Source organism: Squalius cephalus, assembly GCF_949319135.1.
Source record: "Squalius cephalus genome assembly, chromosome: 24".
Classification (NCBI taxonomy): domain Eukaryota; kingdom Metazoa; phylum Chordata; class Actinopteri; order Cypriniformes; family Leuciscidae; genus Squalius; species Squalius cephalus.
Window position 1 is genome coordinate 5320551 of NC_137145.1, and position 15160 is coordinate 5335710.

Sequence of the window (15160 nt, forward strand, 5' to 3'; positions counted from 1 at the left end):
TTGATGATGATGATGATAAATCCAGCTGAGCTTGTCCAGGCAATAACATACTAAATGAAAGAGATTATGTTCTTCTACAGTCTTCAGTGAAGCATTCGCTCCATGATAAATACAGACCTCCCGCTCCAACAACACAAACAAACGATGAAAGCAAACCCAGAAGCCAGCTCTAATGAAGGCCAAATGGCAGGAATTGACTGGAAACAGCACAGATCTGTGGTTCATTACAGTCAACGTTCAGCCAGCAGTTTTTCATTTTAAAAATCTGTTTCACTTTGTTGACACTTTATTCATGTAAGGTCTTGTTTTAAGCATTTATATTTCTGAAAAACCAGTATTACCACTTTTGGCAAACCAAACAGCTTCAAGGGATTTACCAATATAAATAGCGGATACTTTAATTTTATATGACGACGAAAATCTATATTACTTGTTAAATCACACAAAATACTATGTTCACATACACAAAATATCTAATAAATGATAATAAAAAAAAAAAATCAAAGCTGATAGCCGTGCGTGCAGTTTCGTTTAAAAAAGTAATAAATAAAGTAAATAAAAAAATTAACTGCTTGCCATGTCATTTCTAATATACATCATAAAAGGCATCATGGTATTATTATTATTTTTTGGGCATGTACCATGGTGTCAGAAATTAACTTAGGGTGTTTCATGTATATTTTTTCTAACCATTTTGAAAATACTGCCAACCTTTTATCCCTCATTTTAATCCATTCATTGACAATGGATGACAATGTCAATTCTCAATCTATATAGGCTAACAGAAACACGTTTTTTTTTTACACGAAATATACAATAAGGTCTAGAATATTAAAAACTGTGTGTATGTGTATATATATGTGTGTGTGTGTGTGGTGTGTGTGGTGTGTGTGTGTGTGTGTGTGTGTGTGTGTGTGTGTGTGTGTGTGTGTGTGTGTGTGTGTGTGTGTGTGTGTGTGTGTGTGTGTGTGTGTGTGTGTATGTATGTATGTATGTATGTATGTATATGTATATATATATATATATATATATATATATATATACACACATATAAATATACATATACATACATATACAGTAGTCAACATTTGAAGTGGATCAAAACCTTTCAAAACCTTTTCAACAATACCCGTTCTTGTCTTAGGACAACTTTGATGAACTTTTTCGATCCACTTCAAATGTTGATGTCGGATGTAACAAACATTTTAAATTCCAGGGCATTTGATTAATTTCTGACCGTGGTACCACAGAGATACCATGATTTTTGGACCAATAGTATGGTAATATAAGTAGATTGGCGTACCAAGTAAATACCTATATAAATATGGTAATCATTGAATACCATGGTATATATAAAAGACCAATGTACCTTTTTTTAAAGAACTGCTTCTTCTAGAAGACAAATGGTTGCTCACTTGTTTCCTGCAAATCAATTCATCAGTGCAAATGCACAAAAAACACTGATTCATGTGAAGCTTAGGTCACAGGATCATGACATTGCATGCAATTATATCAGACTCTGCCAAACCTCGACATCTTGTCATCCACTTCGACATTACATGGCAAACAACAAAACAAATTAGTCAGAGGCTGAAAATGATCCTGGGAGACAGAGCTCACATTTCAGCTTGAGTCAGCTCCGCGTTTAGTAGCAGAGTATCCCGTCGATCCAAACAGAAGGCCTTTAATTTCTCAACCAGAACAAAGCGCTCAACTTCTGGGCCTAGACGTGAAGCCAAATGTCCCTAATTTCATTAGGAGAACACCAGCCGGCTAGACCAGCCATACAGGACCGGGATATCTGTGAGAGTCTGGGATCTATAAATAAATCACGGTATCTACAAATGAAACAAACATTTGGGTGTCAATAAGAAGAAACAACAGGCATACCTTGTGATGGCTTCCTCTATGGAAAAAAATACATCCAATGAAAGTATTGTATGTGTGAAACTCCAGTAAAAAAATGAAGAGGCCAAAAGCAAGGCACACAGTCTCACTGTCACTGAGAGGGTGAAGCTACAATCTGAAATAGAGTGGCATGGACATTCACACACACACACACACACACACACACGGATAAGCATGGCAGCTGAGTTAACACAAGACTTGGCTATAAATATCCCGCAGCAAGAAGAAGTGGGACATACTACCCTGTTTGGGAAACACTTTGACACAGGAAGAGTGCTGTAAACGGGGAGAAGCTGGAAATGATTTCGATATTGAAATCACATGATACAGATGATTTCAAAACATGGTCGATTCATTTGGCGCCAATACTTCGTAACAGTTTAGCTGGGACTTTGCTAGGGGTCAGATGTTCAGAATAACCACATTTCCTTCAGACGTTTTAGGATCAAAAGTGCACCTGGATATTTGTTAAAATATAAACCTGTGAAAACACAAAGTCTTGGCAACAGCTAGAAAAAGAACAAGTCAACAGTCCGCAGGGCTCCTAATGTCTGGCGGTGTGATTTGACGGACAGACTCAGCTGTGAGATGCAGGGGGTGGGAGGTGAGATCTGTGGGAGGAGGGTGTCAGAGAGAATTAGACAGAGAACAGAACCACCCGAGGCAAATGGATATTACGATTTTTTTGAACGGGTCGAACGAAGCTGTCATGGAGGAATATCTCAAGACATCCTTCTTGATCTCAAGATTACAAATTTAATCTTTCGCAAACTTCATTTTAAATCAATTTCACACGGAAGCTCTTGCTTTATCTTAAGGCATATTGATGGAAAAAATAAAACTGATGAAGACATCAAGTTGTTCACGTTTTGAGGTCAAACAGAACAGCACTGCGCTTACCGATACCAAGGTCATGGGTTTGATTTCCAGGGAATGCATGAACTGATAAAATGTATACCTTGAATGCAATGCAAGTCGCTTTGGATAAAAAGCATCTGCCAAATGCATGCATGCAAATGACAAAATAAGATTACAAATGCATGTAAAAAGGGTCAGTTTTGAATGCAATTGCATTGAGGACAAAAACAAAGCCTTTTAAAGAAACAATTTAAGGTTCGAGTGGGGAGCTGACTCCAGTCTAGCAGCATTTTTATTTTCTTATCTAATGACATTTAGACATTGACTCGAGTCCAAATACTTTTGCGGCTGCTGCAGTTTCAATCAGTGCAGTTAAAAACACTATTTAGCCTTTTCACATCTAGGCCCAAGAAGAGAGGCGAACAATATTACAATATGGGGAGGATGGTAAACCTCAAGAACCCTTAGATTGATTTGAGCTTTGATTATAGCTGCAGGATAACAGAGGACATCCAAGAGAGGACTGTTAACTCCATAACACTAATGCACAGCTCAATCACACCGAGATCTGGCCACAGTTCCTCCAAATGGCTTTGACTTGCCCTGAAAGTTGCCTAATTGTGGTTTCAGTTTATAAATCTTGCACTGAAGAGTTAGCTTAAATCGACTGCTTTAAGAACCAGCGCCCTTGCTCTGATATAAACAGAGTAAATCCCGAAAGCATGGAGACAACAGACACGGCAACACGAAAAAGGGGCTTTTATTTCTGAACTGTTTTTATAAGCAGTCCAACACACATGTTCCTAGCTGTTCTGAAAAACAAAACAAAAAACAAAAGATTTTTTTTTAATAACAATTATCATTCATTGAATAATATTATCAATAATTATTATTATAATCATCATCATCATCATCGTCATCATTATCATCATAACCTTAAATGGTAATAACCCCAGACAGTAGTATTTGCGTTTGTTTGTGACACATGAAAAAGAGTTTCGGTTGACTGTAAACCCGGATACTCGACAGCTCCGTGCCCTAGGTAAACCCACGCACAGAGGGACTAGCTCCCCGACCAGACAATAAATATGAAAGAGAGCAAGAGAGTCCTGTATTAAACAAACAAAAATAATAATCTGTAACTTGTAGGTACAATATCTAAACTTTTATGTGCAAGATCTGAGCTGATTCTTCACCACAAATAGTTGAACTCACATCAAACCCGATCCCTTCCCGAGTCAATTTGTGTGTCTACGTCGTAAAATCTTTTAAATAAACCTAAGCTCATTTGTTTTCATTTCATATACACATATATACTTAGATTTTTGTTAGTTTGTTTTTCTTTTTTTTTTTAATTCCTATTTATCGCCCTCTTCCATTTCAAAACCTGCGTTCGCCCACAGACAAATTCACCGCTACGGAACAGACACACAAGCACTTGAATGAAGCAAACACTGACGAAGCGAATGAAAAGCTACCGTTAAAATAAAATATAAAACCCCTGAATAAAACATGGATATTTAGGACTGGCGGAGGTGCCACCCTTCTTGAGAAACGGGCTAGCAGTTTCAAAACACGGTACCGGCCGCCGCCGGTCAGTAGCTTTGAGGCGTATCGTCAATGACGTAGGATCGTTCGCCCCGCGGCACACTTGTTCCACGTCACCTGAATTTGGTCACATTTTTGTACCCTTTCTCAAACTCGTCGACACTTGCCTGTTAAAACGTACCAATTTTAGTTTAGAAAATAAACAGCGAGCGTCGCATGAGCTTTTTCATTGGTTCAAGGACATTCTCCTACAGTCGTTTGGCACATTTATTTTTTCATCAGCTCGTGAAGCGTGATGGAAAAGTGCAGAGATAATATTTCAAAACAAAGACATTTTGGTTTGAAAATATAACCCTTGAAGGGCACTAAAACATCCTCAGGATGGCACCTCCCAGACACTCAAAGGCTACAAAAACTGGTCGACTCCCCAAAACCCTGCAATTTTTGCAGGGCGTCGCATGCAAATCACTCGAAATGCACAGACAGGAGTCATAGAAAAAGAAAATTACTGCATGGAAAAAAAAAAAGAACCTGAATATACATGAAGAAAACACTTCTTTAAAATCATCTCATGCCTGTTAAGCTGTGCTTGTTTTTCCATTCAAACCAAAAAAAAAAGAAAGAAAAATAGACCAAAAATAAATGCACATAACATGCTCAAAAAAATATGTCATCTATAGAAATCTGCATTTGCGTCACATTCAAAACAATATAAAAATTTAAACTATATTCAAATCAAGCCTCACAACAAATGGTTTTAAGTTGTCGCTCCTTCCACGAACCAAGCAGCCCACCTTTCCGAACACCTGTGAGTGCGAGCGGACTACCTTCGTTCTGAATAACAGTGTGTCTGCCCGTAAATGGATAATGGTGATGCCGCTTTGCACGTCTCACCCTCAGAAGCGCCGGCATAACTAAACACAAAGACAGACAGAAGACCTCTTCGCACCTCATTATGAGATAAGTCATCCAACTCTCCGCTCTTTTACGCCGATGGTCCGAAAAGAGGCGCGAACGCACAGTTCTCTCAGCCTGAGGTTTGCGCGTGTCGCAGATTGACAGATGTGAACCCGCCCACCCCGCCTGCCCCCAAGCTGAGACATAGGGACAAACACAGACAGGCAGAGACAGAGATTCGCCATATATGCAAACATTGTCAAGAAGATTATACTGTAGATGCACAGAGAAAGGATTCGTATATACAGTCGGATAAAAGACTCCAGGGATGCTGCTGCTGCTTTCTTCCTAAGTGGTCCCTCTCACCGAGACATCATGCATCGTCAACCGTCCACTGGCGTCTATGTACGCCGAAGCTGTTTGAGCAACTGGAGGTCTGCAGTTCAGTTTATTCCTGTGCGTTCAGGTTCCAACACTGTTCTCGGAGCCGTTAACAGGGAGATCGGGGTGACGCGGCCTGGACTCGAGGAATTCTCAGGTGTCTCTAGTCAACATTTATTTCATTGGCACTTTTTGCACTTCTGCGAGTTCAAGGGTTGGGTTCAAGAAGGGGGCGTGTCCTCGTAAACATCCCGCCACATTCCTTCCCATTGTGTCAAGCAGCGTAAATCACTCCACCATCGGAAAAACAAACAAACAAAAAAGACGAAAAGTGAAACAAAAAAATACATTCAAGGTGAAAGAAAACAATTCTTCCAGGTGACAACATGGGCATATCCTTTAAAGCAACAACACCTACATTTTGCATCGTGTACACACACAAGTACACGCATTTAATGCACGTGAACGGGCACGCAGCAACCCAACTGAATTTGGTGTTTACAAGGGCTGAGCACCAAAAAAAAAAAAAAGCTCCCTAATTTTTACACAGTTTGTTGTCCTCTAAGAGCACAACTTGGATGTGCACAACACTCGCATCTCATGCTGTTACACTTGTTCAATCCGACAGCGAGTATTACGGAAGTGTAGAAGACTTTTGTACTTTACAAGTACAGGACAGGGGTCGGGTGCCACAACAGTCCACAAATCAGAGTCCATTTAGTATGAAACTGCATGCATGCCAAGCACCCACAATGTTGACAGAAAGTGGTGCAAAGCATACGCTTCAAGAACTGCACAGTCAGTGAGGTGGCCTTGGCGTTTCCACAAAGGACATGAAAAGACAATGGGAGTAATATTGTTCAAGCCATCGTCTATTGAGATTGTTTCCATCTGATTAGCTCTCTCAGACCGAATGGCTCTAGTTTCCCTTGGCAAAAAGGATCCACCGGCTCCCACAGCAGAAGTACTGATACTGTCCGGCTCTAGCACACTGCCACTTGGGAAAGAAGCTCCAAGTGAACATTGGTTGGGTTTTTGGGACCCTTACAGCAGAGGCCTTTATCTTTGCCTGTATACGAGCATGCCAGCGTGTGCATGGAGAATGTGGGGTTCACAGAAGAAACAGGAGTGGCGTGCTCACAACAGAGGCACAGAATCCCAGCCTGCACCACTGGTCAAAACAAGGTCCCAGATGCAGCATTGACATCGCTGATTGTTCTTGAGCATTATCCTGGAGTGACGCCAACCCCAAGGACCTGTGTGTGTGTGTGTGTGTGTGTGTGTGTGTGTGCATTTGATTGACGGACAGTTGTGGAACAGCAGCCCAGCAGAACCCTCCAAGATGGACCATGTGGCGGCTCACTGTGCCGGTTGGGAAGCCTGATGGTGCTGGACAAGCGTTTTGCTGGGAGAGAGTGTGAGAGCGTGTGCATGTGTGTGTTGATGAAAAGGATGGAGAGGAGCAGTGGACAAGGGTGGCGGGAGGTGGGCGGCTCACAGGCCGTTGCTGTTGCGGTGAGTGAGCGGAGGTTTGGACAGTTCCACCACGTTAGTTCGCCCCTTGCCGATGACTTTGGGGGCACGACGCAGCAGCTTCTGGGCCTCGGTGAATGCTTCGGTGAGTTCTTTCTTCCACTGTACGAACTCTGGGTCACTCTGTGAGAAGAGGAAGAACATTATAAATAAATTGCTAGTCTGATTTATTATTTTAACAAAGCAAGAACACTAATGGATAAAAACCTAGCAAGCTACCTAGACAGCATTTTTAGGCACACTGGTTGCAAAGGATATTTAAAATATGAGTTTGGACTAAATATGTTTTTTCTGTTTTTAGAAAAAAATTTAATCCCTCCCTGTTCTAACTCGTACTATTCTCTACGATGTCTCAAACGTATTACTAGCACTTCTTGTGTTTATTGCCTCAAAATGAATTGCTTGTTGTATTCCTCATTTGTAAGTCACTTTGGATAAAAGCATCTGCTATATGAATAAGTGGAAATTTTCGTATTGATAGAAAAATTGTTCTAATAAAAAAAAAAAGCACCAATATTTTGGTGTGCTTTGTATTGTTTTGTGCCTAGAGTATCGTTGGCATGCAAATGTCTGAAGGCTCATTAACGTGAAAGCTATTTGTATTGCACGAGCGGCCTGAAAAAAGCATTTTAAATCAGTCTCTTATGTGGTTTAATTTCGGCAAGGTCTGCAAATGTGTGGACATGCACTTCCGATGTTGCTCCTGCGCTGATGGGAAAAAATATTCTCGGCAGAAAGCAGACTCAAAAACTTCAAGAGATAAGGAACATGGCCTAGAACAGAAGTTCATAGCAGCACATACGGAAGCCAACAGAGACTGCTTTTTTTCTGGATAATTTAATATTTTCACATATAAGAAGCCCACAGAGGACGATATAAGAGCAAAAGGGGAAGAAAGAAACAAAGGTTGGGCATTATGACCAAGGCTTAATATTATGGTAACAGTATATCAGACAATATAATTGTTTTTACTAAAAGAAATCATGGAAAAAAATGTCTGTTGTTTTGTTTTAATATTAAATTATCATGCTACAATAGCTTTTTATTGGTCTAATCCAGTCTAACATCCAATTAAATATTTTAATTTAATATCAAATTTAAGAAGCCCACAGAGTCAGTGCTTTACTTTTTCAGTCTTATTTTTGTGACTGAAACCAGTTTCTCTTCTCTTTTTTTAAGAAAAACAAGGCAGGTAAAATTTATTATTAATTGTATATTATTATTATAAATTACATTATTTAATCTCATAAGTGACATTTAAATACAAAATGTATGATTTATTTTGATATTTAATACTACTACAAATAGTACAAATGCATAGGTAGCAATAAAAGTGAAGCAAGATGAAACAAGAACAAAAGAAGGAGAGGAAAACCCACAATGAGACAGTGAGAACAGCATGAAGGTGTCCTACCTCGCACTGCAGGACAAACTGTTTCCCTCCTTTGATCCTCAGCAGGATGCACTTTTTGTCCTTGATCTGCGTCTCCTCCACAGTCACGATCTGCTCCATGGTCAGCAGGTTTTGCTGGAGGGAGGAAAGACTAATTAGCACATCCCTCTAAGAGTCTTCTCACAGACTATCCTACTGAGTTTGTGAGCAACACGCCATGCTACCCGCTAGCCGCTAGCCCTGCATGGGTGGGATTTTATTCTATTCTTCAGGTACATGCTATCTATCAGCATCACTTGCACTTTCACAGAGGCAGAACTTCTAGAGGTTGTCTCAGGCTACGAGGGTGACAAGCTGTTCTTGTACTCAATGAGTCAGTGTTGGTACAACAGGCTGCAGACGTAGCATCTCATGTAACTGTCTGATCTCGGATACCTGATTCCCATCAGACCGAAGGATAAATGGAAGACATCTCACTTCTGTACAAACATTTTTCCTCTAAATGACAACCGCATTCAGTCTGGTTTCTATGGACCCTGATATGCTTCTATGTGAAAATCTAAACCTTTTTTCCCCTAAGCCGTAGGGCTGGGCGATATATCGCATGACATTGTTAGGCGCATCTCGTCAGTAAAGCCGGTTCCTTGATTAGTAGTAAATCGCCATCACCTGCTTTCAGATGGAGTAGTTAACTGACAAGCTGAGCCATATCACATTAATATCACGGACGTATCGCTTGTGATATTAATGCGATATGGCTCAGCTTGTCAGTTAACTACGGCTCTTTGTAGTGAATGCCGCTCCATCTGGCTTTTTCATCTATTTATTTTTTTTTTCCTATAGATATTTGTTTATGACTTGGTTTGTGCCAAATTTGGTGCTATTACCAGGGATTTTAAGGTATGGTTGCTAGGTGATTTTGTTTTGGAACCTTCAGAAAACTTGACTCTATCGACTTTAAACACGTGTAGCTCATTACATTTTTTTTTTGTCTGATTCCAACATACATCATTTTTAAGGTTTTCTAATAGAGAATGTGAAAATAACATTTTGCTCAAGACTCATTTTGCTAGCATAGGTCATATGCATAATAAACTATATAGCCAGTATTAGATATATATAATAAGGTTGCGCAGTATGAACCAAATTTATTTAATTGAAAAAATATATTTATTTTAAATATTAGATTACCATGTTGTAATAGCAACTTTTGGATAATCCAGTGAATTTAATATTAAATTGATAATTAATAATATATGAACTATTTTATTTGGAACAGGATGGGTGCAAACTAAAAGATCATACATAAAATTAACAAAAAAAAAGCACAATATATAGCATCTTAAAATCAAATCAAATAAATGAATGAATGAATTAAATCCAGGTTGCCTCTCTAAAAGTCTCCATGTCCGTCTCCATGCATCTCGCCTCCAGCATATTCCACAGGAAGTGCATTTACCCTTCAGATTGAAGATTCGGGAGCTCAGGGAGTTAAAAATGCAGGAAACTGGTGAAATCTGCACTTCTTTATCTTAGTTACAGATCAGGGCAGAAACTCTCTGGCCCCAGGGAATCTGCAATGACCTACTTCTGCATTACACAGACCTGCTCACAAACGCAATCGCTTCCTCCGGATGGGAAAGACTGAGGGATTGGTTTAGCGGTGGAAAGAAGCAGAGGATATTAAAAAGAGAGGTGGGCGTCTCAATGTTTCACGGCTTCACTTAACCACCCAGGCTGCAGGTGAACCTGCGTCACTATGGGAATTTCGCAGCAGGATGGAGCACTACACAGGGCATAAGCTAATCTTTAAAGTGATGCGATTCCTCCTCCCCTCCTCAGAATATTGAACAAAATCATGATAATTCCTGGCCTAAAACAGATGATGAAAAATGAGAGGAGAGGGGGAATCAGCTAAAATGCACCAGACTCACCTTGAATTTATGTTTTTTTAAAGTTTTAGTCCAATGTTCCTACAGCGCAGGGACACACAGGCAATGTTCATTCTCAGAAAATGGTCGATTAACCCCTTATACAGATTCAAACACACAAACAAAACACAAAAAAACTCTTACCCGAGACTCTCCTTCGCCTCTCCACTCAACGCGGTTGGGAAACAGGTAGAAATACCGCCGCTGCCACTGTGTCAGGAAGGGGTTTCCTAGCTTCAGCATGTAGCCGTGCATAATACAGTCCTTCCCCAGCGCGTAGTCTGCACAAACACCGCACAGATACTCGCAATTACATAATGCTCAAATGTTGGACACTTAACGTCATCTTGTTACAAATTGCTGTATTTACTTCAATTTTGGTATTCTCTCAATCATATTAATAAAAATCTTGTGCTCTGGAGAAGAAAGTCACATTTGGAAAGACATGAAAGTGAATTAATGACAGGATTATATTTTTGGGTCACCTATTCCTTTTAACTCTCACTGAGGTTTAAGCCATTTGAATTCTTGCTCACAGCTCCTGTGCTTGTATCTTGGGGTCATGACGCACGCGATTAATTCAGGGTTTGCTAAATTACATGGGCTCTTTCAGATCTATTTCTGACCATCACACAGACGGTCATGTGATGGGTGCTGTGTCTTTCCCTTGAGGGAAGCACGTGGCTCCAGCACTGCTAACAAGTACGTAGGGTTCAAGCCTGTCCTCGAGGTCGCTGGTGGAACTGACACTGGACCAGTGAAAGATGATTAGCTGACGTCACCTGGGCCTTTAATTCATGCTGGAGAATGTAGCACTACCGTAGCAGAGGCCGTTTTCTTCTCTCGGCACCGCTGTGTGAAATTACTGCTTGTCAATTCCGTATACGGCTTATGATTTAATGCAAACTGGAGTTTCCACCCAAAAATAATCTTTTGGACCCCCTTGAAACCTGGGTAAATGACCGAGTGCTGCAGACAATGTGACGCCTAGAGTGGCTGTTCATTAGAATTTCATGAAAACACTCCCAAACAATCCGCTATAGTTCTCAGAAGTTAGAAAATGAGAGTTTGCTGAATAAGAGCAAACAGGATGTTTACAAACAGCATTTTGCAAACAGCTGTTCTGTGTACATTGGCATGACACAAACACTACTCACACAAATATGAAAGTGTATATGAAAAGATTTTTTATTTTATTTGAATAATTTTTTATATTTATTATTTTATAAAATAGAATAAAAAAGTAAGACTTTTTTTAAAAGAAATTAATACTTATTTTCAGCATTAAATTAATCAAAAGTGAAAAAAGGCATTTATAAATGTTGCAAAATATTTCCTTTTCAAATATACGCTGTTCTTTTGAAGTTTCTGTTCATCAAGGAATTAAGAAAAAAAATAATTGCATCATGGTTTCCACAAAAATATTAACCATCACAACTGTTTTCAACACTGACAATAATAAGAAATGTTTCTTCATCATTTTAGAATGATTTCTGAAGGATCATGTGACACTGAAGACTGGAGTAATGATGCTGAAAATTCAGCTTTGATCGCAGGAATAAATTACATTTAAAAATATATTTAAATATAAAACAGTTACTTGTAATATTTCACAAAATTACTGTTTTTACTGCATTTGATCAAATAAATTTAGCCTTGGTGAGCTTAAGGGATTTCTTACAAAAACATTAAAAATCTTACCGACCCCAAACATGGAATGATCGTGTATAAATATAAAATAACATTTTAATAATAAGCCATCTTACATTAAGGAAATGAGAATTTGGGGGATAATGCACAGAAATTAATGTCACAATAAAACAAATCCTAATGTGCAGTGTCTCACCTTCTTCATGGCCCTGCTGCTTGTTTTTGGCCCGCTTGCGCGCCTCGTTCTTATCCGTGTCGCTGTTGACAGCGTCATACACAGTCTCGGCCACCTCCTGCTGCCAGCGCTCAGAGATCACCAGAGGAAAGTTCTTATAGAGCTCCTGATCACTGTCAAGCAGCTGAGAGAGAGACACACAAAGACGACAATGACATTCAATTCAGACAGTCTCTTTCTGTCTACATGGGCAGTCTTGCAAGAGTAAGTTGCAATGTGGACCAGACTTTTTGCTGGAAGTCAAATTCTGGCAACAAGGGAGAAATTTAAAAAGCTCACAGCATAATGGAAAATTCCTGCAGATTTTAAAGCATGAAACCAAAGCTCAAGTGCTCTTAGATTTTATACAGCTCTCTCAGTGCTTACACTTGGGTACACTTGAAAAACTGTAATCCACTGAGCTGAAGCAAAGACATCAGCCTTGTTTGCCAGCCAGTTTGGTCCCACGGTGACTGGTTTTACCTTAATTCCCTTGGTGTCCTCCTCGTCGAAGGAGCCGATGTCAAAGGCGTCTGCAGCGTTGACCTCTCCTCTGGGGGGAATGAGGGGAGGGGGGTACTGCAACCAAACAGCAGATACAGAGAATTCATATTACACAAACCAACTGAGAAATTATCACGGCAGGAATGTGTAAAACAACCGACTAGTTCATCTTGCAGAATAAACGCTCATTTACATCAGGAACCAACCAGGAGTGTTAAAAAACAGTCATAAAACATATAAAGCGCATTAGTGCTCGACCACTTTTTCTGCTGCGTTGATTCCAGAAGAACTTTTTACATTCATATAAGTCTTTGTTAAAGCATTATAAGTCATAAAGCAATCCAAACCAGCTATGAGTTGAATCACGACATCAACTTTTTTTAAAGCAAAAAGTATTTTGGCTTGAGTGAGTGAAAGAACTACAATTCCATGAAGCATTGTGAATAACGATTAAAAAGGATCCAATTAAAAACAATGGGGAAATATAAAACTATTCATTTAAGTTGTTGATTATATCTATAGAAACAATATGTTTGCAAGTTTATTGCGTGATAAACATATATACACAAAATTTGTAAGTATCTTGATAGCATAGCAAGACTCTATTACGTCATTTGTGGTGCTTCATGGGAGTGCGCGTTCCCTGCAAGCTCTTTTGGCACGATTTGCTCACCACAACTCTACGATTGGTGGAATTTTCTGTACAGCATATATATATATATATATATATATATATATATATATCATAGTCCTCATCATACAGAAATCTACAGATTGTGCACACTAATGGGAACACTACTCACAGGAAGTGATTTGAGTGATTTGACAGTAATTGTCTTAGAAAAATGTATTGTTGAAGACTTCACTTTGTGCATTGATGGTGCTGTAAAGGGGATGAAATTGGAGTCACAACTTCCTGGAGAGGACTTTAGCGTGCTAACAGCCACTGTGTTAGCACTCTAATACACACTCTCCGCGATGATGTTTGTCTAAATTCATTCCTTTTAAAGCAGCAGCACTAAAAAGAAAAAAAATCTTAGCCTTGCTAATCGATTGTTGGATGGCTAGTCAACTATCCAGACTCTAAATTAGATCAGTTAAACATTGCAGTTACACAAAACCATATTCTAACAGACTATAAGTTATTCAACAAGGTGTCTTAGGGCTGATCCCGAAAACAGAAGGTCAAAGGTCTCACCTTCTGGAGATAGACCTGCTGCCAATCGATTCCCTTGAAGAACACATGCTCCTTTACCTCTGACGCCCTACAGTGTGTAAAAGAGATCACATTCAGACAAGTTAAGTCAAATTTATTTGTATAGCGCTTTTCCCAATAGACACGGTTTCAAAGCAACTTTACAGAAGATCACAATGTTAATGTTTATAATATCTTTATATTTTCATGCCTTATAGTTGTTTTTAGCAGATTAGAGAAGTGCGATTATATAATTTACATTTTGCGACGATACAAGCAATTTTGTGACCAAAAAAAAAATAGGCTTTGCTATACAGTATATATTGCTTTACAGGTAAAGTAGGATGTACTTTATCAAGCATCACCACTTCTGACCAGCAGGTGTCAGCAATTCAGAACGAGCTGCAAATAATTCCCAGCATGCTCTTCTGCCTAATCTAAATGCTTTCAGACAGTCGCTCCATCCAGACTATTTTTTTATTATTTGAGTAGTCCACTACAAACAAAATACAAATAAATAAATAAAAAACATCAAACGTGACTGCAGTATTTCAGATGTCTAATCTTGAAGATGGAGATTGTTTGACTTACCCCCGCCCCAGACACCCCAATCTTTTGGCAACATCTCGCTGTAAGAGTCCTTCCAAGAGGGACTTGAGCTCAGGTGAGAAGGAGTCAGGCAATTCCACATTCTGTGGAAACAGAGGAACAGGAAGTGGCTCATGAGTTTGATTGAGGTCAAATTAAACATGACTTTATGCAGTGTTGCCTGGTGTTTGATCATTTTCAAATGAGTGAGTGTTTGCTTTTGTTTTATTAGCTTTCCTCATTAGTTGCACAGAACATTCATTAGTAAAATGCAAATATACAGGAACAGCAAACTTTCTACTTGCCATCTAGATCAACAGAGCTTTAACAGTACCCAGTGCTTAACGGTATTTAAATATCCTCATAATCATACAAATGAATGTGAGGACAACTAAAAAAACAATTCGCTTACATAACAGGCAGTGTGCCAACTGCACATTCAAATCAAGGTCAACATTCACTAAAGTCACAGTAAATGCAGACGAACAACCGCAAATCAGGCTGTCAGGTACCATCACAGTAACGCTGAACTACACGTATTGCATTACAGGGTTTTTTTT

General features: G+C 39.3%; 2 protein-coding genes across 5 annotated transcripts in view; both read right to left on the reverse strand.

Annotated features, from left to right (window-relative positions):
* myo18b (myosin XVIIIB) overlaps positions 1 to 2087 on the reverse strand; it is a 54490-nt gene extending 52403 nt beyond the window's left edge. For 2 of the 4 annotated variants that reach the window (XM_079861247.1, XM_079861245.1), the window contains exon 1: positions 1891 to 2087. The gene's annotated coding sequence lies outside the window, so the exon portion shown is untranslated. The remainder of the gene's footprint in view (positions 1 to 1890) is intronic. The other 2 variants (XM_079861246.1, XM_079861244.1) reach the window with 1 other exon arrangement.
* Positions 2088 to 3640: 1553 nt separating this feature from the next.
* Positions 3641 to 15160, reverse strand: part of grk3 (G protein-coupled receptor kinase 3) — a 56436-nt gene continuing 44916 nt past the window's right edge. Inside the window, exons 15-21 of the mRNA XM_079861274.1 lie at positions 14604 to 14704; positions 14016 to 14082; positions 12797 to 12892; positions 12296 to 12458; positions 10594 to 10730; positions 8540 to 8653; positions 3641 to 7248 (exon numbers count right to left, since the gene is read on the reverse strand). Of these exons, the coding sequence (XP_079717400.1) occupies positions 7087 to 7248; positions 8540 to 8653; positions 10594 to 10730; positions 12296 to 12458; positions 12797 to 12892; positions 14016 to 14082; positions 14604 to 14704 (840 nt within the window). The 3' untranslated portion in view covers positions 3641 to 7086. The remainder of the gene's footprint in view (positions 7249 to 8539; positions 8654 to 10593; positions 10731 to 12295; positions 12459 to 12796; positions 12893 to 14015; positions 14083 to 14603; positions 14705 to 15160) is intronic.